General features: G+C 41.8%; 1 protein-coding gene across 1 annotated transcript in view; it reads left to right on the top strand.

The window, feature by feature from the left end:
* Positions 1-24,847, top strand: part of adgrb2 (adhesion G protein-coupled receptor B2) — a 152,190-nt gene that overhangs the window by 36,856 nt on the left and 90,487 nt on the right. The window contains exons 2-6 of the mRNA XM_061092573.1: positions 1,137-1,217; positions 3,657-3,845; positions 20,524-20,688; positions 21,050-21,214; positions 24,320-24,421. Of these exons, the coding sequence (XP_060948556.1) occupies positions 1,137-1,217; positions 3,657-3,845; positions 20,524-20,688; positions 21,050-21,214; positions 24,320-24,421 (702 nt within the window). The remainder of the gene's footprint in view (positions 1-1,136; positions 1,218-3,656; positions 3,846-20,523; positions 20,689-21,049; positions 21,215-24,319; positions 24,422-24,847) is intronic.

Here is a 24,847-nt window from a genome sequence, read left to right as displayed (position 1 = left end):
ATTATGAAGTCGCTGATGTGGTAAAATATTGAACTTAGGCCTTCCAGCACAAGTGTCCCTGCTCAGGGGAACACACACAACAAGGAGACGGGGGGGAGAGTCAAGCTGATTGTAAAGGGGCGTTTGAGAGATATAACGACAGAGCCTCAGCACACACACATTCACGGTTGTGTGTGTTGGTTTGTGTGTCACATTCTCCGCAGATAGCATACGGTGCGTTAGATACACTGTTTATCTTCCTTTATGTTAACACAGCCACCACAAGACAATAAAATCCCATTGGGCGAGAGGTGCCCAAGTGAAAAAAACCAGCAGCTAAATCAAAGATTGCTTCCCCTGCCGAGGGAGCTGATTAAAGTCTTGTGTTGCTGAAACTGAGCCTTAAAAATCCATTTGCACAGAGCGTCGTGCCTCTGTATGTTTTGCACTGAGCGAGATAAAAAACAACTTGGATGTGTTGCACGATTTCCACTTTCTCCCCGAGTTTCTCTCGAGGCAATTCTTTTTCCCACAGATGTTCACCAGTCTCACTGTATACGAGAAGTTAGAATTCAAATGAGCTCTCTAACACAGGCTTTTTTTCTTCCAGTGTCGCCGCATGTTTTGCTATATATAGATATGGGCAGTTTCATCAAACTTACTCACTAACTAACGCACAGCCCGTGTGAACGCTCTCCCACAGAATTTCAATCTGTTTATTTTCACACCGTTGTACAGACTGTGTTCTCCCTCTGAGATAATGAGCCAGTCAGGGATGAGTTCCCTTCAGATTCTCCGACGTGATGCTGCAGCCCCGACACTCTGTTATCTGTTCCTGCGACGACGTGTGCTGAAGTGCAGCTTCGTGTTTTTTAAATATTCTGCAAAATGAATCAAGTCAACAGGAACTGGGGGCGTTTGTATATTTATTTTTTGCAAGAGTCGTGTTTTGGATGTGCTAAATAACCTTGACTCCCCTGAATGTGCAAAGTGGAAAAATATCACTTATTTACCAAAGCATTAAAACCAAGTTTCTGTAAGCTTTCACCATGACACGTTATAAATCTTTTACGTCGGTAATGACTTCATCGTCCCGTATATTGCAATGCAACCTTTATGTGAATAAGTAATTTAAGTATATCTTGTGTCTATTTCAGATCCGTATGACGATGATCTAAAGGTGAAGACACAGAGACCACGATCAGCAGACCAGCCAGGTGTGTTTCAGGCACAAACAGGTGAGTTGGGTGAGGGAGAGTAGCTTCCAGATAGACTGGCACAGGGGGAATATTCTCACAGAGTTTCCTTTAAAGAACTAAGGCCCATTAGAGTTCAAACCTCTGCTGATGCCCAGCCAGCCTTGTATGAAATTACACTAAAATAAACAGATCAAGATCAAAGATCGAAACAGATCCATATTTGGATCTGCACCCAATCCCCCCACGATCATAAATAACAATCCCCCGATAGATGTCAGATTTTTCCTTTTACATCAAAGTCCAGGAGAAAATCAAATAAAATCTTGAAAAACATGTTTTTTAAAAAATACATTTATTTATTCAAGAGCATGGTCTTTCAGTTTGAGAGCCGGACGCTCCAGCTTCAGCTCTCCTCCTGCTTCTGTGTGCAGGATTTTCTCCTCGGCTCTCAGATTTTTATCCTCTGCTCTCAGATGTTTTTTTGTTCATCAAGTCCCCAAACTAATAGAACGCGAGATGAAATGATGATGAAAGAAGTTGCCCCTCCCTGAAGCTGGAGCGCTGAAATCGGTGCAAGAGGAGTGTTTATATACGAGCGTGAGCGCTGGGTTTGGAGTGAGAGCATTACAACATCTGAAGGTGGAATCAATAGTTGCTGCTCTCAAACAGAAAGACAGCACTCTGGAATAAAGATTTGGGGGGAAAAATCCATAGGAAAACACCCAATCTAGCAAGATCAAAGAAAGTGAAAAAACAAATACCTGGATGGGTTCATTCCTGACTCATTCCACTTCCTGTCACCAAATTTCTTGTTAGTTTACTAGTTTTTCATAATCCTGCTAACTACAAACACACAAACAAACAAACAAACGCCAGTGAAAACACAACCTCTTTGATGGAGGCATTTATGATACATTTCATTTCTGAGGCACTGCAGAACCCCCGCTGCTCTGATGTTGTTCACCATTTGCACGTGTGAAAAACATAGATGCGTGATCCAGATTAAAAGATTCATCATAATTAATGGGATTGGAAAAAAGGAAGATTTATTCATGAGGCTGACATTTCTATATGCAGACAAATCTGCCTTATAGATACGTGTTGTCGGCTCCAGCCAAACCAGAATAGGTTGCATGCTGATTTCAGCTCCCTCACGTACACACATGCACCGCTTCTCGCCGCTAACACTGCGCGGAGGAGGGAGTGCCGACCGCGAGGGAAACCCCTGGCTCCTTCTTGTCCTCTGTTCTCCCCCCTCCCTCCTCCTTGCCTCCCTCCTCCCCCCCCCCCCCCCCATTCCTCCAGGCATGTACGATGAGCTTAAGCCCCATGACTCACGGCATGTTAATGAAGATGTAATGCGATTAACGGACATGCAATTAATTTGATTTTCCTTCTTTGCCATGTGACGACTCCTCCATCAAAGGACATGGCGCTCATAAACAATTTAGGGAGATAGAGGGAGAGTGATTCAGCTCGTAATTTGGGCTTTTCAGAATTGCAACACTGGGGGAACAACGGGGCCGGCGCAACACGCCTAGAGAACATAGAAAATCCCTCACACTCATGTCTGAGCACTAATTCTTGTATGGCTCCTTCCACACACATCGACTCAGACTCACAGGACACAAACACACACTTGCAGGATTTTAGGGCTAGAGCAGTGAGATCACACACGTTACCATAATTCAACCAGTATCACCTTAAAACACGTGCCTCTTGCATGGTCATCATCCTCATGAATATTCAGTCAAGATTAATTCACATTATGGGGCATAAATAATGCAAATCACTTATCGTCCATATTCATACCATGTGCATTAACATCCCATATCAGCCGACAGCATCGAGCCGGAGCTGGGAAATGACACAGAATTACACAGGCAGAGCTCTCCTACATCTCCCTTATGATTAATCTGCAATCTTAACTGGCCTCGAGATCTGTCTTCCAGGCTGGAGTACAACAGAAAAATTATATATATATAAGTACAATAAGTCTGTTAAGTTATTGTAACCACAAAGACTTTTTCTCAGCTGTCACATTCTCAATTGTATAGATTATGGTTTTGTTTGTCTTTTTTTTTATTGCTGTGATATTTCAGTTCTGCCAATTGAAGAATGACTATAAAAATCTGGGGAAAAGCTGAGATTTGCCAACATAAATTAATAAAGCAAATTTGTTTTGCTGCTGTCGGCTGTGGGAAGAAAATCTGATCTGAAAATCCATCAAAGACAAACTCTTCTTTTTTAATACTCACATCATACACAAATATATTTAGAACAACTATATAAACAGCAAAATGTCTTCTAAAGTAATCCATACTCCTTCCTGAGTCATGATCAATAAAGTTTAGATCGTGTTCAAATAACTGAAGGCGCCATTTCCCCTTGATCCTCTCTGCTACGTACCTACAATCGCTCCCCAACACCAGAGCAGCCATTGAGAATATGGATGATCATTTTGTCTTTCTACACCAGGTGACCCTGCAGCAGAGGAGTGGTCACAGTGGAGTGTGTGTTCGCTCACATGCGGGCAGGGCTGGCAGGTGAGGACGCGCTCGTGCGTTTCTTCGCCCTACGGGACGCTGTGCAGCGGCGCCCTGAGGGAAACACGCATGTGCAACAACACTGCTTCCTGTCCGGGAGACCCTGGGATCACAGGCTCAGGTACGTTGACCGTAGACTGTTTGAACAAATGGGTGTAGACTCATTGTCGGGAAAGTGAAGCCAATGGAGAGGTGCCAGAAAATTGTCACATGTCCAGCAGGGGGCGACTCCACAGGTTGCACTAAAAAATCTATTTCTATAGACTTCTCATTTGTTTATAACGTCGTAAAGAAGCGTTTATGGTCTAAAGTCTTCTTCAATACAGCACGATTTTCTTTTTATTAATCATGATTCATGATCACATTCTCACAATGGATGAGCAACAATATAAGTCTTTGTTTTATTGCTAATGTGTTCTAATTGATCTTTCTTATTTTGTGTCCTTTGATTTTGTTGTTAAGCACTTTGATTTGCATAAAATTGCATTTTAAGTATACAAGGTGCTGTATAAATAAAATGTAATATTAATATTATTAAATTATTATTTGGAGTAAAATGGATACCATGTGATTGACAGCTAGAACTGTCCTACGGGTGCAGGTCGCAGATGTAGGTGGACGTTTAGTGTCCTTCAGCGTTCGGTCAGGTTCTCCCCCTGCTCTAAATATGGTTACTTCCTGTTTTCAAAATACCAAGATGGCTCTGGACAAAATGTCAAACTCACGGCTTAAGAACAACAGTTGACGTCACGCTGGGTTCTCACCAGGGAGTTGTTTCCTCTCACAGCGAGGTTCAGGCTCAGTCGCCATCTTTATGCAGTTTGTGTCATGCCGTCTGCTCTTGGAGAAGCGAGGGGGAGGAACTCGCTGTGACTTTAAGTGATTTGTTTTTCTTCTTCCCACCTCTCCAGGGTGCCTACCTCTCAAAGGTGCATGCTGGGATATGTTCCCAACTCGACAATGTTAAGAAAAGAAACGATCAAAGTCGAGCATTGTCAAAGGGTATTGCTCAAATATATATATATTTTCATAACATGGACGGAGATGTGCGGCAAGTGAATATTCTTCAGGTCTCAGTTTTATATTGTGTTCCGCTTCGGGAATATAACATGGAACAAAAAGCAGCTTTGAGCCGCGTGCTTCCTGCTTTGCACTTCACTCACCTGTGGAGCAGGTAATGGTCGTTTTTACTATGTGTTGGAAGTAATCTGTAAAACTGAAGAAAATAATTACTGTGTGAAACAAGAAGATAGGCGCATACACATAAACGTACACACACACTACCACACACAGCAACTCATCACATGGGATCTGCTCAGGCAAAAAAACAAAAAATCCAACCATGGCGAGGCAGAAATGAGAAAACCGTTCAGAACGAGAACAACATTTCAATTTCAGTTCATTCCACTGGCCGACTGAGAGAAAAATGAATAGAGAGAGAGAGAGAGACGCACAGAGACCGACATGACACCTGAGCTCCATGTCAGCAGGTCTATTAGACTTGCCACAGCTCAGAAGTTCGTACTAACCAGGCCTCTCTATCTTTAGCTCTTTCACTTCTCTTCCGCCGTCGTTCTCATTCTCTCCAGCTGGTCCCTCTCTCCGCATCGGTGTCATCTGTATGGATAGTGTTGATAAAATATTGATTCGACCGAGCGCAATTAGCCGATTCCTCCTCCGAAGGTATTTGAATCTACAGTATAAATATGTGCTCACGTGACCACATAATGGAATGCTAAGAATAATATTAATAAGTATAACTACAGCCCCACTTCAATTTCAGAGGATTTTTTTGTCAGATACCATGGCAGCTCCCGAAATATATTTAACCGGTCGAATTTAGGTCTCACATTCGCACATGCTCTGCCAGTCAGAGCGGGTGAATTCAGCTCGATCTGCCTGCTACGAAAAGGCAGAAGAAAGAGAAGAGCATCTCTTCAGGCGTTTTTTCTCAGCAACTCTCAACAACAAAGTCAGTCTGGCTCAAGTCGCTGCGGCAACTTGTGCACAGCTCATCGTGAATAATGAACAAGGTCTTCTTCTCGTTTGAACGCCAGTTTTTACCAGATGAAACCGTGGAGCGCTGCCTCTGGTTCTGTGGCCCTGATTGTATTTGAGGCAAAATCCCGTTTGGTCACGTCACTTCCCTTTAAATCCACTGCTGCACTGTTAAATTGGCAAGTGTTCAAATGAATGAATGAACATTAATTGCATCACTGAAGTACGCTGATATGAAATGTGCTTTTACTAACCTTAAATATTCCAATTGAAGTAATTCAGAAACAAATTTTTTTCAATAGGATGAATCGATGAACAAATGGCTCAACCTCCGTACCTCCATCTCTCTCAGACCCTGTATAGATCATAGACATTCAAATGATTACATACATTAAATTAGTTAATTTACCCAGATGTATCTGATGAAATGTTTGAGTGTCTGTGTGTGAGCAAGCGAGAGAGATAGAGAAAGAGAGCAGGCGATCACTATGTATTGCTCAGTGTTTTCACAAACAAATCAACAGATGGACACCGAGCAAATACGTTTAAACTGTAGCCGGTCATAGACATCAGCTGAGTAGGCGGTCCTTCATTTGTGGCCCAGGATGCGTTTGTGTTCAAACAATGAAAAGACCAGTGTGGGTTAAGTGATCAGATTGCAAATTGGGGTGCCTACAGACCTGAAATTAGTGCTGACCACTTAGGATTAAATCACTCAGAATGATAATACCAATTCTGAACAAGATCAACTGGTTGCATGAAGATTGAAGGATGAAGGCTTTTTGTAACATTTGACATCCAATGGTTGGAGTAGGATCTTCCCAAATTGGACTTTGTGCACAAAAGACAAAATGGCTTATCCTTAAGTTTAATTTTTTGAGAAGAGGACTAAGGTGGCCATTGGTTACGATATGTCATAATACTGTTTTGATGTCTCTAGCATCACCTGATATAAATCCTGTTTATTAATTGAATGGATGTAGGCATCCTGAATCAAATGCATAGAGCCTGACCTCATGCAGCCCAGTTTGTGAAACTCCCAGAGAAAAGCACAGTGGAAGAGTCCATTTGCTGCTTTTTATCGGAGGTGGGGCAGTTCACCACAAACAAAACCAACCAGTTACTTCACACCATTAAAATCCAATCAATGAGATGTACAGTAATGCCCACATATGTATATTGTAGCGATTCTGCCCCTTCGGCAGTTGTGATGGAATGTCAGTGTTGTGTTGGAATGCCGGTGGTTTTGTTGAGATAACACACGTTGAGTTGTGTAGCCCCTATTTGTCTGAACAAGCTGTAACACTGAGGGACTGTGTGGAGCACTTTGATAAAGTCGGCGCTATAAACTTCCATCCTGTCTCCAGAAATATGTCACAGCGTTACAATATATATTCAAACTCGAACAGACTGTCTTGTGTGAATGTTTTCAATCGTGCCACATATGGTGTGTGTTCCCCCATGTGTGTGTTTATGCGTATCCAGAAATTGCTGTGTCTCTGTATCCACATGTGCATTATGTATACGTCTGTTTGTGCTGACCCCAGTGTGTGGTTGTTTCCTTTGTGTATATGTGTGCATTTGTCCCTTGTTAGTCATATTCATCGGCAATTTAAGTGGCATTAGTTGTCAAGTTCAGTTCAGTGAGTAAAATAATTGTGTCACACAAGGATGGTGTTCAGTGTGTGAATCGTCTGTCTGAGCGTCGGGGGGGGGGGGCTTTGTGAGTTTGCATGAGCTTTCCATTAATGTATATATATACATGTACATTTTTAGCACTCGTAACCTTTTGTATCTGAGTTAAAAGGGATTGTGTTTACCGATGCATCCCAACGCCCCCTCAAAAAAACCCACAAAGTGGAGAAAATACAAGGGGAAGCGACAGGAAGCATTTCCCTTCCCTGTCGGTGCATATGCTAATCTTGTTTTTATGCAAATGTGCCAACGCGATTTGTATGTCTAAGTGCCTCATTTTCCATTCTGTGTTGATATTAATATCCTCAGCCGCTCCTTTGATGGGATATTGGTTGCTGTGTTATGTTCCGTTTATTATTTCATTTTTTTTTTTCCAGCCCCATGCACTCCTCTGATGTTTTGTGACGTGGCTCCGGGGGGGTGTCGGGGGTCTCCAGGGACCGCCTGAATGGGATCGCATCAAATTCAACTAGACTAGGGGACACAGGGGTGGTAGCCAAGGCACATTAAAGTACTTAATGACATTAATGTGATTGACTTTTTAAATGTTATATTGATCTATTTTTCATACCAACACATTTTAATGGTGAGCCTCAATAACTCTAATCACAATTTAAACTGTAAAACCTGAATTTAAACATCTCCATCTTTGTTTTTTTGAAATGTTTATAGATATGCATATAAATATACATGCTCATAGAAACACGCCAACTTCCGTATTTTTTAACATGCAACTGCAAGTAAAATGTGTTTAACCAGCATCCTCCATTCTGTTTGGTATGCTGTTACTCACAAACACAAATAAATAACACACTGGGGCTACTCCCAGTAAGCTGAGGATTCCGTCAGTCAGAGACCAGTGGGTCGACTGAGGTTTCACAGAATCCAGCTTTAATGTGCAGCTGCATGAGCGTGTCCTCTCTTTTACAAAGCTCTCTGCGGTAAAATAATTGCTCTGTCAAGTCGTCCTGTCCGCATGTTGCAGACATTTGCTTTGGGTACAGGAGATGGAGGCAGCTTAATCATGCAAGGGCCGAGATAATGTTAAAAATATTTGACTGTCTGCTTCTACATCTCAAAATCACAGCATTTGTTTGATATTTAGTAGCAGTTAAAAACATTGCTGCACATTTACAACCCTAACGTGCTCAAAGGGGATAACTTGGCCAGTTGATGTCACTATCACAGGGACACATCACACCTAGAGTTAAAAAATCAGATTTGAATGTGCGAACTGCATATCTGCATCGTACAGATGAGAGCATTACTGAACTTGCAAATCTTTTGAGGAGTGCCGTGTTCATACTTAGTTTCATACTGTAGACCGATTTTGCCTGCGTTGTCTATTTGTTTAACCATTTATTTTGTATTTGTGAATACGTTGAGACTTACAAGTATGAGTGGGAGTGTGGGTGGATATGTCTCTGAGCATCTCTCCATGCATGCCCCTGTGTGTGGTGTGTGTGTGAGGCTGCATGCGAGTTAGGGAACATCACAGAGAAGTAGCTTGGACAGAAAGCCAATGAAGTGAAAAAAGCAATTTTTTTTCCCCCTCCTGTTTTTTTTTTAACGGTTAAAACTCCTAAATTAAGGTGATGCAGACAATCAATTAGAAGTTATGGTCTGACTCTTGACAAAGCAAACAAACGGTAATTGGTCCGGCAAATTAACTTTTTTTTTTTACTTGCAAAATGTAGAAGGCTTTCGTGGCCCAGAGCATGCAAAGTAAAGTTACACCCCTAATTCTGCTCTGTTTATCTTCTGCTCATTTGCCGAGGATTCAGTGACATTTAAAACACGGTGCTGAACAATGGTGCATTATGAATACGGTGCGTCCAGGTCAGTGCGTAGTCAAACACTTCAACACCGCACAAGAGACGGGTTTGCAAACTAGGATGCAGACATAAACTCACTGCGGACTTAAATGCAGATGACACACACACACACGAACACATGAATAGTTTTACAGAATGCAGCCATGCTTTGCTATTGCGGCAGATGAAATTGCCCGTAAAGATTGGTAATGCTCACGATCAATGTGAAGCATGTGTGCAATTACGAGCCGTGCATTTCCAAAGCTCATAATGAAAAAAATTCAAAGCCGAGAGTGTCACACAGCGTACATCATTACATTTGAGTATATTTGACAAGTTGCGGCTAATTTAACGCGTCTAGAAGTCGCGCAATCCTCGCTACATATGCTGTGGACTTGTTCTGGCGGGTGCTCTGAAAGTGTGCGTGTATGTGTGTTGTGTGTGTGTGCATATATTAAAGCATAGCGTGAGCACTTTATCTTCTCTTGTCTGCGCTTATTTGCATTTGCATCATAAACCCGGGCTGATGAAAGTCAGTCCGTGCTCTTCCCTTCCCGTACACATTTTTTTTTCTCTCGCAAAAGATGAAAATGAGGAGTTCATGAACTTGTTCGTGCGACTGTGTGTTCTGAGACTCGGATCTGTCACTTGCTTGTTTGATTAGCACCGATCAGTTTCCTCCCGCTCCTGCCGCTGTAAACATGCCCTGTTCCACCTCCCTCTGTTATTGCTACCCTGATGGCAATAAACCCCTTTTTTTTAATGTGCACTGCTGATATAAAAGAGGGCGTTGTGTTATGGTAATGCAGTTGTTGCCAACACAGGCCATATATTTGCTATAATTACCATGTGCTGCTGAGTTTATGACTTCAAATATCACCTGATGGCCAATATTCGCTCGGTCACCAATCAAGGGTGTGCTACTCCTAATTCCATTATCCGGAGATATGTTTGTCATGTTTTTCTCCTCATTAATTTGCTTATCTGCGGCTCTCTACCCTCTTTCCCATCTCCAACTGATATATTCTTTTAATGTGTCTTAGTCCCAAAGCTGCCTCGAGCTTGATTTTATGGGCTAATTGATTGGCTCTGCGCAGTCAGGCTTCAGATAGACTTGTACTTAGTTTGAGAGATGGAGATTCGATTTGGATAAATAAGCAATGTCGTACAGGCAATTCTGTAGAGTATTATTGTAAAAAAACAACAACTAAATAACAGAACTCTGATTGAACTGTATTTTTTCCGCTCCGCTTGTTATTTTATTGTACTGGAATCTGTTTGCCTCCGTCTCTTGAGGGGGTTTTTGCAATTTGGAATGAGTTAACCCCCAAGAAAACTGCCTGTACTTTGAGGATGCCAGTTATGTTTTATTATTACCATGATTTATTCAGTTTGATTCAGTGTATTTTGGAAAGTTTACATTACACTTACTCATTTGGTAGACGTTTATATACGAAAAAACGTGTTATAAGTGAGGGATAACACTGGAGCTGCAGTACAGTAGTAGATAGGGATGTCACGATGCCAGAAATTTAGTAGTCGATACAGATGCCATGACATTTCCACGCTTCTCACAACCCAATTCAATACCACGGCAAAAAACTAAAACAAAACAATAAATCCCTTGACACAGACTCCCTTATAAGATATTTGAACATTCCAAAAACAACAGTGTCTATGCCCCCCCTGCCAGCCGTGATGAAGTGATTCTGCTCTTCTCCAAACACCCACACGCAAATCAATTGCCACAATAACCCACTGAACTCACATCCGTGTTCCTGGATAGGTGGGGCATCGCTTCTTATGCAACAACGAAGTTAAAACACCACGTTGCATCATTATCTATGGAATAAATCCCGTTAGCAGGAGCATGTGTGTGTGTGTGTGTGTGTGTGTCTGTGTCTGCTTGTCTCTCGCTCTGTTTAAATATGTGCAGAGCAAATCAAACAAACACAAAGCAAAACCCTATATGCACTGCACTGGTCACAAGAACCTCTGACCAGTGACAGTGTCCACCTTCAATGTGCAGAGCGAGTGCAGGTCACTGGAGGAGCAAGGAGGGACGACATACTATGTGCTCCGGTATTGTTCGATACCTCTTGCACTGTAAAAATAAAGCCTGTGACATTATTTGAATTTTGGCATCGACTTGGCACCGAAGTGTCGGTTTCGTGACATCGTGACTAGTAGGAGATCTTGAGATAAGCAGTAAGCAGTAAGTGCTTGTTAGGTATGATAGGGTGTAAGGAGAGGAGGCGTTCTTGAAGATAAACTAGCACGCTCTTGCTTTGAGTCTGCATTCTGCAACTTTCCTCGGAGGAATGCAATGGCTGAGAAAGAGCACACACCCGTATGATTGAGTTCAAGTAGACGGATGCCGACTCAGAAGTCGCTGTGTAGGCATGCAGTGGTGAATTGGATTTGATTCATGCAGTCATGAGAAGCCACTAGCCAGCGGAGGTCGATGAGCAGCGGAGTGATGTGACCTTCTTAGCTGATTGAAGACTAGATGAGCTGCTGGGTTTCAGTGTCCATAAAGGGAGTCCCACCAGGGGGGGGCTTTGCAGTAGCTGCAGCAATAGACAACCATGGCCTGGAGAGCTGGAGTCAAGTAATTGTTGTTTTTTTCTGATGTTGTATTGTGCAAAGAGACCAAAAGACAGATACATATTCATGCCACCTTGATTGGGTTTATAGATAAATAGGTAATGTTGATAGACTGAAGGTCATGGAACGGCTTATTGGAAGGTATGGAATGACAGAGTGTGTTTGGTGTCATCTTTTTGTTCGGTTCCTCTCTGCTTTAGCTCATTCCATTGGCCAATAACTGCATTAAAATACCACCTGTCTCAGCCACTGCTTCACACCCACAACCCTCCACCATAACCCAGAATCACCACTGCAAAGCACATTGATCCAATAGATTCATCAATTTGACTTTCTCTGATTGGGATTGGTCATTTTTGGCTACAGTATGACTTACACATTTGTAAATGATTGGCAACCCCAATGATATTAAAAGTTCAGGATTGGGTTGCACCAACAATTAAGTAACATCTCACTCTTAAGCCTCTACTGGATAACCATATAATGTGGTTCTGCACCATTAAACCTTAAGAAACGCCTTATCTAGGTATATTTGGAAACTTAAGTTATTACACTGTCCAGTTAAAAAGCAATAAATAATGTTAAAATGTAACAGTTTTCTCACTTAACAGTTAAAGGCTCCAAAATTGTTTAAGCTTCAATTATTTTTACATATATGTACTTTATTATTGCTTTTTCTACATACATGTTAAGTTACAGTTTTAGAGTTAAGCAATTCAGAATGAGAACAAATTATCAGAGTTTGCTGGTAATCTTTTTTTTTTATCATTTAATCTAATGTTATTAGCAGTTGTAAATATTTTGTGAAAACTAATCTCCCTGTCTAAATGAACTGAAATGCAAATTTCCACTTAAAAGCCACTTTTGTGATAGTGTAATTTGATGTTAATAAGCAGAGCTGGTGCAACCGGCTGCAGTTCAGTAAGAGCCACAAATGTGCTCACTTGAAAAAGCATTTCATTAATAAAACAAAAAACAAAAAGCGACACAAAATTGCTCATCATCTTGATACAACCCTGATTTTGCTCTGCCTTTCTTGCAGCGTTCAGCCACTTTGTGCTTCATCTTGAAGACGTATTGATCCCATGTTTTGCTGATGTGTCAGTATTTACCAGCTCTCCATATCACCACACTTTTCTCCCTCTCTCTGCCTTCTCTTCCAACTCCTCTGAGCCGTCCTTTACAGAGTAGACTTAATTATTTATCGCCATGATTTATTTAGCTTTGCTCAACATAACCCAAGCAATCTCCATCCTGCTGTTTGTAGCTTTCTTTCCGTCCTTCGCTTCATATCTGGCTTTCTATCCCTCTTCCAACATCCTTCCAAATCGTCAGTCCCTTCCCTCCGTTTCTTTCAACATAGCTTCATCTCGTCTGTTCTCTCGCTGAACAGTTCAAAATAACCTCCTCTTTTTCCCAGACTTTGTTTGTCATTCCACGTTCTTCCAAACTTTATGAAATCTTTAGCTTTTTCTACAAAATGTACTCACAATTTCCGATTTATTGCCTTGATCATCTGTTTTAGTTCTCTGCCTTCTCATCAATGATTGACCAATTTGGTTATTTCCTCATCTTGCAATCTTTGGAGTCACTTGTTCAACATTTCTGTTAAAGGCTTTTACCTTTATTCCTCGTTCAGACAACTCCACACTAGTATCTTTGTGTTCATGTGTGGATACAACTGTGTATCCTCTCGAACGAGGCCCAATCTGCCATTGTCATATAGCAGAAACATGGGTAAAGGAGACATGTTGCTGACAGAACTGAAGTTCCACTCTCCGACACACATTCATTATCTGCAAAGTTTTATTTTTCCTCTAACTCCAACGCTCATTTGTGCTATTCTGATTTATCTGAACTTCATGTGCTGCTAAAATGGGATTTGATGTGCAATAAAAGAGGAAAGAAAGCGTAAGGGAGAGGCGGCGGTGGGAAGAGAGGAAACATTCTCTCATGCTTTAATTAGTGTTTGAAGTCAATGGAGTGCTTGGATCCTTTGCTTCGCTGCATATTGTGACCGAAAGCTCTAATCATTTCAGAAACAAACTTACCACATTAATTTCCTTGTCATGACTTGAGCTGCATGACTTCAAATGCAAGAGTGTCCATTCCTAACCTCCATTTTCTTTCATGTATGAACACAACGCCGCCTCATTCTCAGTGTCGCTTTTCCTTCTGTAACAGGAATGATTTGTGGAGTTCAGGGGGGCAACTCCTTTATGTTTTATTTTGAAGGAATGTGCTTATACTCATTTAATCTCTCATGTTTCTCTATTCCTCTAACCCTCGTGCCTGCAACGGGATGCTCCGCCCCCTTCCCACCCGACCTACCTGTCTCCCTCCCTCATTCCTCATCCCCATGTTGTGTGTGTGTGTGTGTACGTGCGTCGTGTTTGTGGGCGTTTGCAGTGCATGGGCTGTGGGACGAGTGGTCGTCATGGAGTCTGTGCTCTGTCACCTGTGGGCGGGGCTCCAGGACACGAACCAGGAAGTGTGTGAAAGGAGGCGAGGCCGTGGCTTGCGGACGGCCCGACATTCAGACCAAACTCTGCAACATTGCTGTGTGTCCTGGTTAGTACCATCCCCATTTACATGATTCACCCACCTGCTTTCTTTGTCTCAGCCTGTTCGAGCATGACTCTGTCTTCTTTTGGATTCATACAACTCACAGAAATTAAAAGTTATTGTGGCATCTCTTAAATTTTTTTAAGCATGTGCAATTGGATTTGGTGTTATTCCAAGGCTGCAAAGCCACCATTGTGGGCAATGACTTACAATCTGTTCAAGCATTAGTGATGCACTCGGTTCAGCTAATCAGATTACTGTATTGTCTGATGTAATCAGCCGTTTTGTGTTTGTTTGTTATTTACTTGTAGCTACATTAGCAGTGTGGTTCATGGGATGTAATGTCGGTTGATTGGTGGATCGGTCAGTTGGCCGACCGCTCTGGTCCGGATTTCTATATTTCATTAACCTAATACGCACTCAGCAGAGTGCATTACTCTGCCCAAAGGGCCTTGAATTATTGGTGAAATTTTCACCAATAATTTTCAAAAATCTTGCAATGTCAAAGAAAGTGGAAACTATTTCCCCGGATCCATCCCTTTACCCAGTTCTGTGCCAAAATTAAATAAAAATAAATGAAATGACTTCTTTATTGGCCCATATCCCATGGAAAGGTTTAAATCTGTGCCATACTTCAGTTTATTAGCAAATACCTGAAAAAACTAATAGCATTACTATCAGCCTAAGATGTATGTTGTGCTTAGTGCTAATACGCTTATGTTTGCCTGCTAACATGCTAAACAAATGCAGCCAATCTGTTAGATATTATCCTGCTGATGTATGTATCTCAGCCCCAAAGTACAACCATAGCCTCAAGCATGGCTGGTTTGCATTTGACTGAAGTGGAACAAATGGAGCACATATTACAATGCAAATAAAAACTAATTTAGGCTTCATTTATGTTTATCTAATTTGATGACAAAATGTAACCAACTTTGAGAGATGCATGGAAACTCTTAGTTTTGAAAATGTTGAGCTCTTCTACCATCCATCCCGTTCTGCTGTCATGATATGACTGCAGCATAGGTTCCATCTCTCCTGTCTGCTCTGATTCATGCCCACATTTCAAACTCACTGAATCCACCTGTAGGATCATTGCTGAGCAAAGCCTTTTGGTTGGACTTCTAGGCTTCTTCGATTGGCTAGGGTTTAGATTGCCGAGGAGTCCCACAGTGCATTTCTTTGGCTATTGTCTCTGAGATTACCTATTAGGCCGAAACCTTGTCAAGAGCATCCCCATCTAATTTGGTGTCGAGGGTAAGTCAGGACTTTATTTCAATCTGCTTTAGCCTGTCCATTGAAACTACTTCATCAGGCTGCCATCGGAGTGGAATAGGGCCGTCCATTGATTGATGAGAAGTCTCAGTGGATCAGACTGCAGGGCTGCTCTGACCAACAATTTATGTAGCTAATCACAGAGCAGCTTTATAGATAGAGACTTTTTAAAGTTTTCCTGAAATGTAAATACCATTGCATTTTAAAGGTACTATTCGTACGTTTTCTCTGCCATGGTTTCTAGCGGGGATTTGGTGGTGGTGACGGTGGCTTCATCGTTTACTACATTTACAATTCAGAGGTTTTTACATGCCCTCTTCGTCTTCTCCAGCACAATCTGTACGTTAGATGTTTATAATGTAGCAAAGTAGTACCGAAATAAAAGCAAAAAAAAAAAAAAAAAACTGGTGTTGCTCTTATTGCTGGAGAAGACGCTTTAGTAAATGTATTAACCTTTCTGCTAGATTGGTGAGTAAACAGCTTCTAATGCTTACATGGCTATGAAGCAGTTCAAAAAATGTGCACGTTGCCCCTTTAATACTTAAAAGTGTACTTTCGGCATATGCATTGATTGTGTGCAATCGAATTCTAGTATTTCAAGTGTCCCTTTAGAAAACCACTTAGTTGGAGAGCACTGATATTAGGAAGGAATATTCATTTCACTGATTTAATTTGTTGGGTGCTCTCTCTGTTGGCAGAATATAAATGGATTCTGCATAAAGTTGGAATAATGGCATTAATGGACACAGATGTTAAAACACAAGACAGTTTATAACAACATTGGAGGCTGCAATAGCCTTTTTCTTCCTGAATTGATTTCCGTCTGTGTGAGTGTGTGCGCTAGTCCGTAATCACTCACTGCCTCAGCAATTATCACAGGCTAAGTGCTTTTTATTTATTATTTCTATGGAAAAAAAAAAATCATATTCCCGGTGACTGTGGATACTCACTGCCTTCTGCCTGTCTATCCTCTCCTAACCCCCTCAACTGACTATTTGTTTATTGAGTTATTGATTTTTTACTATCTTTCAAAGCCAGGGCTTTATAAGGTTAATATTTAAATAAAACAAAACTTCCCCCATTGCCAAAGAGGTTCAAAAAAATGGGGGAAAAGGAAGATGTCATAATCAAACGTACAGCCCACGGGATGTTTTGCCGTGGTGTTTTGGGAATATGATGGAAAGAGAAGGTTTGGGATGAAGGGTATAAGCTCTTCCTTCAAGGGCCTATGTACAGTATGTGTGTTTTCATACGGCTCATGCGGTTGTGTATGGTTGTGTGAATCTGTCACAACAGACTCGGCGAGCTTTTGGGAGTTCAAAGGCACTGGTTCTTTGAAATGATGAATACCAGCACAGGCCTTTTGCCAGAAACGTCCATGCATAGAGAATAGCGCTTTGTTGGATCTCGTCTGTGTGTCCTGGCGTGTCTTCCTTGCAGAATGGATTTCATTGCAAATACTCTCTTGACTGTGTACGCCATAAAACATGCTCCATACAAACAGCACAATACACCAGTAAAGACTCACATTTAATTAAGTGGACTCTTCTAGTTTAATTTCATGCCTTTCCTATAAATGCCCTCTCTCCTGTGGAGACACATGCTAAGCTAACACATTAAACGAATGAATGCACGTGTGGGCAGAGCTTCAAACGGTAATAAGACAGCTGTGGCATGCCATAAAGACGGTCAACAGGCTAAGAGTAAAATCAGTATAAAATGTCATATATGAATAATTCATTTGATCGTATCAGACCTTCTGAGCTTCTGAGCGTCGAGAACCTCGAAAAGGCTTCAGTGTGTAGGCAGAGAGCCATCTGGAAATTGCCTTTCCAGTTTCCTGACACCTACACTTTCCGTCTCACAATGTAAATAGTCAGTTCATAGCCAAGTATATGCGGGGATTAATGATGACATCTTAATTACAGAGAGCCACCGGAGAGCTGTCACGCTTTGCTCCTGACTCATTCTGATCAATGGGTGGGTTTTGTTCCTCTCCTTGGAAACTCTCTGGAAATAGTTTATACCTTGCGATTGACCCATTATTTTTCCTGCTCGAGATTGAAAGCACTTTTAGTGTCATTTTGGGATTACAGTTTTTTGCTTTAAATGCCTTTTCATACATAACTTATGTATTTATGACATTTTCTCTTTCAGATGATAGAATGATAAGCAGTCGGAAGAAGGTTTATTTCTCTGTCGCTGGTCTTTCAAATATGTTTTCTTAGACTAAACACTTTAATGACAGGATTAGGGCCTGAGAAATGTAACATTCACGTTTAAATTCCAGCTGTCATCTCCGACATGCTGTTAGCCTGAGACATAGCTGGAACACTGTACGAATCGCACACAGCGTGATTGACCACATTACCGAGGGAAGTTGGCACTGACGTCTCACTGGGAGAAGCAGACAAATAGATTTAAAACACTATGCTTCACTTCCTCGGCTGCTTCAAGCCTTTTTGTGTGTAATGTGCACCTCAGTATATCATTCTGTGCCCGAACAGTTCTCCCTTTGAATTCCCTTTTCTGGTTAAAATAGAGACATGCTACTGTACAGTCCTGCAGCACAAATACAATAACTAGATGTGTAGCATCAATTATTCAACTGCAGACGTTTAGGACAGCTGAATTTTCAGTGAAGGTTTTATCAGCCTTGACCAAACGTTACCTGCTCCACATATGTGAAACTCATTTGTTGCTACCTATTCTTGTGGTTATAATCAGAATTTAAAGCTACAGTAAGCAGCAGTACACAGGATTCCGACATTGTATCTAATGTAATATGTAAAAGTTGTTATTTGTATTTAAAATCAAAGTACTATGTTGTGCCTCTTGGGGGGTTTAAAGCAAGCAAAAAACAAATTCCAAGAAAGCTCTGATCTACCTCATTTAAGCTACCTGCCCTAAAATAAACATCCTTTTCAGTCTATTAGCTTTCTAAGATGGAAATATTGTTCTTGACTTATTCCAATTACAGCATCAAACTGGCTATTTAAGTCCATATCAAATGTCATCAAATAATCATAGCTTTGTTGTAGTTATTTTTGTAAAATATGACAAATAAGCAAAACACAATTGAAAGACGAGCTGACATCCATCAGCTGGATGTCTTTCAGCGTAAGTGACACCGCTGCCAACAGAACAAGGCACTGGATTGCTACTCATTTTGAAATGATTACCTCCAGGAGGAAAGCTAAACATGTGTTTGTGTGACAGGAGAACGGAAAGTGCAACGCATTTATCTGAGAATAGCCATCAACCATTCAGCGCAGGTAATGAATGTGTACAACGAAAAAAACATGGCTGTTGTGACAGTGTTATAATACAAGATATTGCCTTGTCAAGTTTACGGCAACGACAGGTGGTGTTTTAAATATTATCCTCTTGAGACCTTTAGCTGGAGCAATCACACAGGTCGGTCAGCAGGAAAACAGATGCTTGACAAGCCTTTGCTGTCCAGGATATGAGTGCACTTTTAAAAGCACGATTTCGGCAATTAATATGAAAATAGAAATATGAAAACAGTCTCCACTTCCTAACTTTATTCAGAAAGGAAGACTTGTCGTGAGCGCTGCCATCCTGTGCATTTTTGAGCCATGCTCGACCAATCACGAGTCACCATCAGCTGTCAATTGTGACGTTTCACTTTTATTAAATAATTACATTAAATAATTATGTAAAACGAAACCTACCAGAACAAGTAGCACTTGAACATACGTCAATGTGATAAAAACTAGCTATAAAAATTCCTTTGACGTAACCTTTTTATTTTGGTCCATGTCCCATCCACTAACATGGAGGAGACAGGATTTATGACCCATACTGCAACGAGCCACCAGTTGTTAGCTTAGACGCTTTAGCTTCACTGTAGGGGGAACAGTCAGTCGTCCATCTTCATTAGCAGTCAATGGTCAAAACAACTATTTCATAGAGGCAGTTAATGCTGCAATATTCTGAAATATACCATATATGGGTTACAGATATCTCTGAATCCAAAATCTTTATCAGGAACTCAGTATTCACCAATATTTCATCTATCACAGATCTTCACCGGAATTTCCACTATTACCTCATGTTCTTTGTTTATGGCACAGAATCTCAAAACTGTCCAAACCCTCACTTACTTTGAAGTTAACAAGATACTACAAATATTTGACGAAACAGACTATCAATGATTAATCTCGCTGTTTTTGGTCGGGTTGAATGTGGGTTTTTGTTTTTTTATTTATTTGACAGCTCAAACGCTGCAGCAAGTCTCCCTTATTGAAGGAGACAGTGTACTCTTTGATTACACCGGTGCATGTTATCAGGCATACGTTTAGCTGTTTGGTATTCATGCCTCGTCTGACAGGCGGTACAACATTGTATCTTTTTTTTTTTTTCATCTAATTCTGCACAAACACCAGTCAAAAGTTGAAATGTGGGTTCTTTATAATACCACTCTGAATGGAAATCCTACTGATTGTACTCTGCGTGAACTCTTTAAAACAAAGCATGAAAGGAATTGTAATCAGCTGGTTCACAACAGATTGAAATATTTAAAACTGTCCACGGACCCATAAAGTGTGTTATGTTTGTTTGTTGCTATTTACGGAAAAACCAAATAGCCCCCGCAGTTAATTTGATCTGCATCTTAACTCGTTTTGTTCTCTCGTAGCCGCCTCACTTTCTCCGCCGTGTCTCTTTTCTTTCCTCTGCACCCACTTCCTCCTTCCCTTTCTACAAAAGTCTGGATCAATCTATTCAGATTTTTCCCTGCGTCTCTCAAAATCGTCCTCACTCTGACCTCATCCTTTCCGTCTCTCTTTCTTTCTCTGCCTCCACCTCTCTCCCTGTGTCCAGTGGAGGGCCAGTGGCTGGAGTGGGCGCCGTGGTCCAAGTGCAGCGTGACGTGCAACACGGGAACCCAGGAGCGGCAGAGACGCTGCAGCTCGTCGGTGCACGGCTGGGCTGAGTGTAAGGGCCCCCATCAGGAGAGCAGGGACTGCGTCAACCCTTCGTGTGGTGGTAAGGCTTACAAATTAATGCTTAGTATTCCCACTCACATGCTCTCAAATGCCATTATATAAACACAGAACATGCATTATCTAAAGGAATCTGCATGGGCTTTTGTGATTTGCCTTTTGCGTTCTTGCAATTTGTGGGTTGGGACCCAATTTGGCTTGCGAGTGTGCGACGCCCGGGACCCCGGAGGACAAGAAAACTAGTATGTTTTAATGAACCTGGGAACCAGAGGGGGATCGCACTGCCTTAATTTGATTTCTGCTCTAAAAAAACAAATAGACAAGGTTTAGCAGCAGCTGCCTCAGACTTGCAAGATAAATTCCTGTTTCCCCTCAACACCTCACACCGCTGTTGTCGCTGCTAGGTGGAGGTAACTGGGGCAGCTGGAACCACTGGAGTCTCTGCAGCAAGACATGTGACTCGGGTTGGCAGCGTCGCTTCAGGATGTGCGAGGGCACCGGTGCACAGAGCTACCCCTGTGATGGCTCAGGAGAGGAGGTTCGCTCCTGCAACGAGAAGAAGTGCCCTGGTCAGTGACTTCAGTGTGTGGAGAGTGTGAGCTGAGCAAATGAGGGAGAACATCAGTTTAAATACTTCTGTACATATTATTCAAGCTTTTTCTGTGTAAACTATTCATATACGTTACCTGTGTGACTAATTTGCTCTGGGTGGGAATTCCCACATCTGAAAGTCTGGACCATGGTCAAAGCTACATGTCTTTTTTACATTGTTTACGTATAATCTGGTTAGTTTTAGATTCACATAGCAATTCATGGAGCTCACTAAAGACCTCTGAGATACATATGTCCTGTAACTGGCATTGATTGGGTTTGGGACAAGCGTGCGTCTGATGTTGGTGTGTTGTCAATTTGGTGGGTAGTAGTCTTTACATTTGAATGGAAATTATTTTAAAATAATTTATTTTTAATACTTTTGTTATGAAAATTAATAAAATACATTTCGATCCATTTACAATATCATTATGGTATCACCAACTTCAGGTGCAGAACTAAACACTAGGTCTAATGTCCTGGTCATTCAAACATTATATCGTAAAGTAAAGTCATCCTGCCACCTCCATTTCTGAAGAGACATGTTCGGCTTCTGCATCTTTTTCTTCTTCTAATTTCAACTTCCTGCATTCGGTCTGAAAATAAACTATCCAAAGAACTGGTTTCACACTGCAAACAAACACCTCTTTTGGTCAGAATATATTTAGGTCAGGTAGTCCAGTCCGTGGTCCGAGGAACCTTTCACACCTTTTCTTTTGGTTCGGACTAAACTGAAAAGTCTGGACCAAACAAGGTAGGTGGGAATGTGCCCTCTGCCTACCTCTCATAGTGAGTGTCTGACAGAGAAATGAAGTGTCTGTGTGTGTGTGTGTTGTGTGTGTGTGTGTGTGTGTGCGAGAGCTGCACACGCACAGCATGTCAATTCACTGAGTCGATTCACACCACAACTAAAGGCTTCGACCATATTTTTAGAACAGCACTCTTCCTGCCTCTTGTCTGTGTTCCTGTCAATTCACATACACATCCATCTTCGCCTCCTCATTGATTTTTCATGTCCTTTCCATGTGGTGCTTTCCTCGTTTGTTGATTTTTTTTACCTACAAACACTGCAACAAACAAACAGTCTTTCATCGAACGTTATCGTGCTGCTAATTCTTACTCTATGAACAAGTGGAAAAGAAAGCTGTACACAGCAATTGTGGCCATTGCAAAAGTCCAGGCAGCTCGCTAGAACTTAATTAAGTTGTAATGGAGTCTTAAGTGACTCATTAAAACTTGTAAGGCAGAATTATCCGCTGATGACATTTCCAGAGGTGATGAGTTCTCAAACCCTGTGATTACACTCAACAACCACGGGTTCCTCTAAGCAGCCGACGGAGGATCTGGAAATTAAACTGATTGATACCGACAAAGTACAGGAGACTTCGAAAGGTCAAGACAATATCTGGAAGACCAATACAACTTCTAGATAAGACAGAACGTCTGCTGGGTAGAAAGACAGCATATGATGCGCATTCACTATTTTGGAAGTAGAAGAGTTGTTCTTTGGACGCAATCAACAAATGTGTGTTAGGAACCAAAAATAAGCAGCATTTGATGAAAACACAATTTTACCCAACTGTTTAGACAGAAGGCTTGAACAGAGGCTTGAGTTCTCCCGCAGTCATGTTCGATTCCGACCTGGCCCGTTGTTGCATGTCTTCCCCACTTTCTCTCCCCGTGTCATGCTCTGCCTTATGCCCAAAAGCTATGGACAGTGTTATATAAAGGTAAGGTTCTGTTCTTGGTTGCGTGAAAGCAGTAGCACAGGAAACATTACACCGATAAAGGATGAATGGACTTTTTATGCATGAAAAACCTGAATGCGAAAAGAAGCTAGTTTTCGAGAACATTTCCAATAGCAGTGCTACATCGATGCTTTAAAAAAAGTTCAGGTGCCTAAACAGTGGCCGATAATGATACTTTTTTTAAAATGTTACACCAGAACAACAGTCGGAGATAGGAGCAGCTTTTTCACTGCTTAGGCAAGTTGAAATATAAGAAACCGATTATTGACAGATTGACACTCAAAATGGTTTTCATTAGCTGCACATCCTCGATGTTGGAATCCCTCTGCGTGACAAACGGCCCCATGTTGGACCGCCTAGCTTTAAGCATTTTGTTGTCACGTCAACTCGAGTTTGAGGTAGCTCCTAAGAGACTACGCAAACCTTACGTGCTGCCAAGGCCTAGAAGAGAGTGCGGTGATATTAATGTTGCCTGTAGCTAAAACAACTGTTTGACAATCATGTTCAGTCTGTACCGGACGTGTAGGAAACGGATTTTGCACCGGATTTCAATACCCAACCCTAACCACGAATGGCATACATTTTGTTATGTGATTCTAGTTGAGATGTTCAATACCCACTGTGAGTGTCAGCCACTGCAGGATTCAGTGTTCCTTAATAAGCATGTTTGTGACTGAAGCTGTGTGAGTGTGCGCATGGGAATATGAACAAGCCTGAACCCCACATTCGCCTCTGACAGGCCACCAATGATAAATGTTTGAGTGCAGCCTCCGCCGTGACCCCTTGTTTTGAGAGGCTCTCAAGTATCTCTTACACGAGACGAGGATCTTGTCTGTTGGCTTTGCAGGGGAACATCGTATCGTGTTTTTCCCTCTCTCTTTGTGTGTCTCTCTGTGCTCTCTGTCCCACTTCATCTCGCTGCAGTGCCTCTGCCAACACTCGTCTGCCCCCTCGGAATATCTTCACAGCGCTGCCCCTCGTTTTTATTTATTTTTTTCATCAGGGTTATGAAAGAGAGGGAGGAGGGGGGAAACAGATGAATAAAGAGAGGGTGTAAGACGAACAGGGAGTGAGATACTGTACCGAGGCAGTGACACTGACAGAGAGCACTGAGCAATGTACAAGGGAATAAGATTGGGAGCTGCTGCAGGAGAACATTGATTTGAATCTTGTTTTTTTGCGCTTTTCTGTCTCCCTATTTATTCTGAGGTTTTGCTGTGGGAGTGTGTGTGTGTGTGTGTGTGTGTGAGTGTGTGATGAATTTTATTTTCCCGTGAACCTTCTACACTATGCTTCACATCACTATTCCTATGTGTTTCTCACCTACGTGTACAGCTCCTCATGAGATATGTAAAGACGAGCACCTCCTCTCGATGTCCTGGAAGAGAGCCTCAGCTGGAGAAACCGTCTACAACAAGTGTCCTACTAACGCCACTGGTCAGTCACATCACGCGCCTGGAGCTCATATTGCTGCCGGCATGTTTTATTTATCACAAATTGTGTGTTTGTGAATGATGCATGTTGGAGAACTCAGTGACTCACACTGTAGCCGAGGCTCCAACCAGTCAGAAGCTGGCAGTAGAAAATGTGCCCTGCAGGCCTAGAATGTAAGAGGTTTGTTTGCCCAGTGAATGTATGTATATAATGAATGTATCATCACCACAGGACCTGGACAACAGCCACACAGCAATTATTACTTTGGAATTATTTAGGTATTTTTGTTCATGCCAAATTCAGCTTTAGGAGTTTACATACATTAGCACTAAAGCTAGTACCACATGGGACCACATGAGATTGTTTCAGCTTTCCTAGAAGAATGATTATTGTTCAAGGGGTCAATGGCGGAGGCGTAACAGTATGTTA

The sequence above is a fragment of the Limanda limanda genome, chromosome 19 (assembly GCF_963576545.1).
Source record: "Limanda limanda chromosome 19, fLimLim1.1, whole genome shotgun sequence".
Lineage (NCBI taxonomy): Eukaryota > Metazoa > Chordata > Actinopteri > Pleuronectiformes > Pleuronectidae > Limanda > Limanda limanda.
The sequence above is the reverse complement of the archived record's forward strand: the minus strand, read 5'-3'. Positions and strand labels throughout refer to the sequence as shown.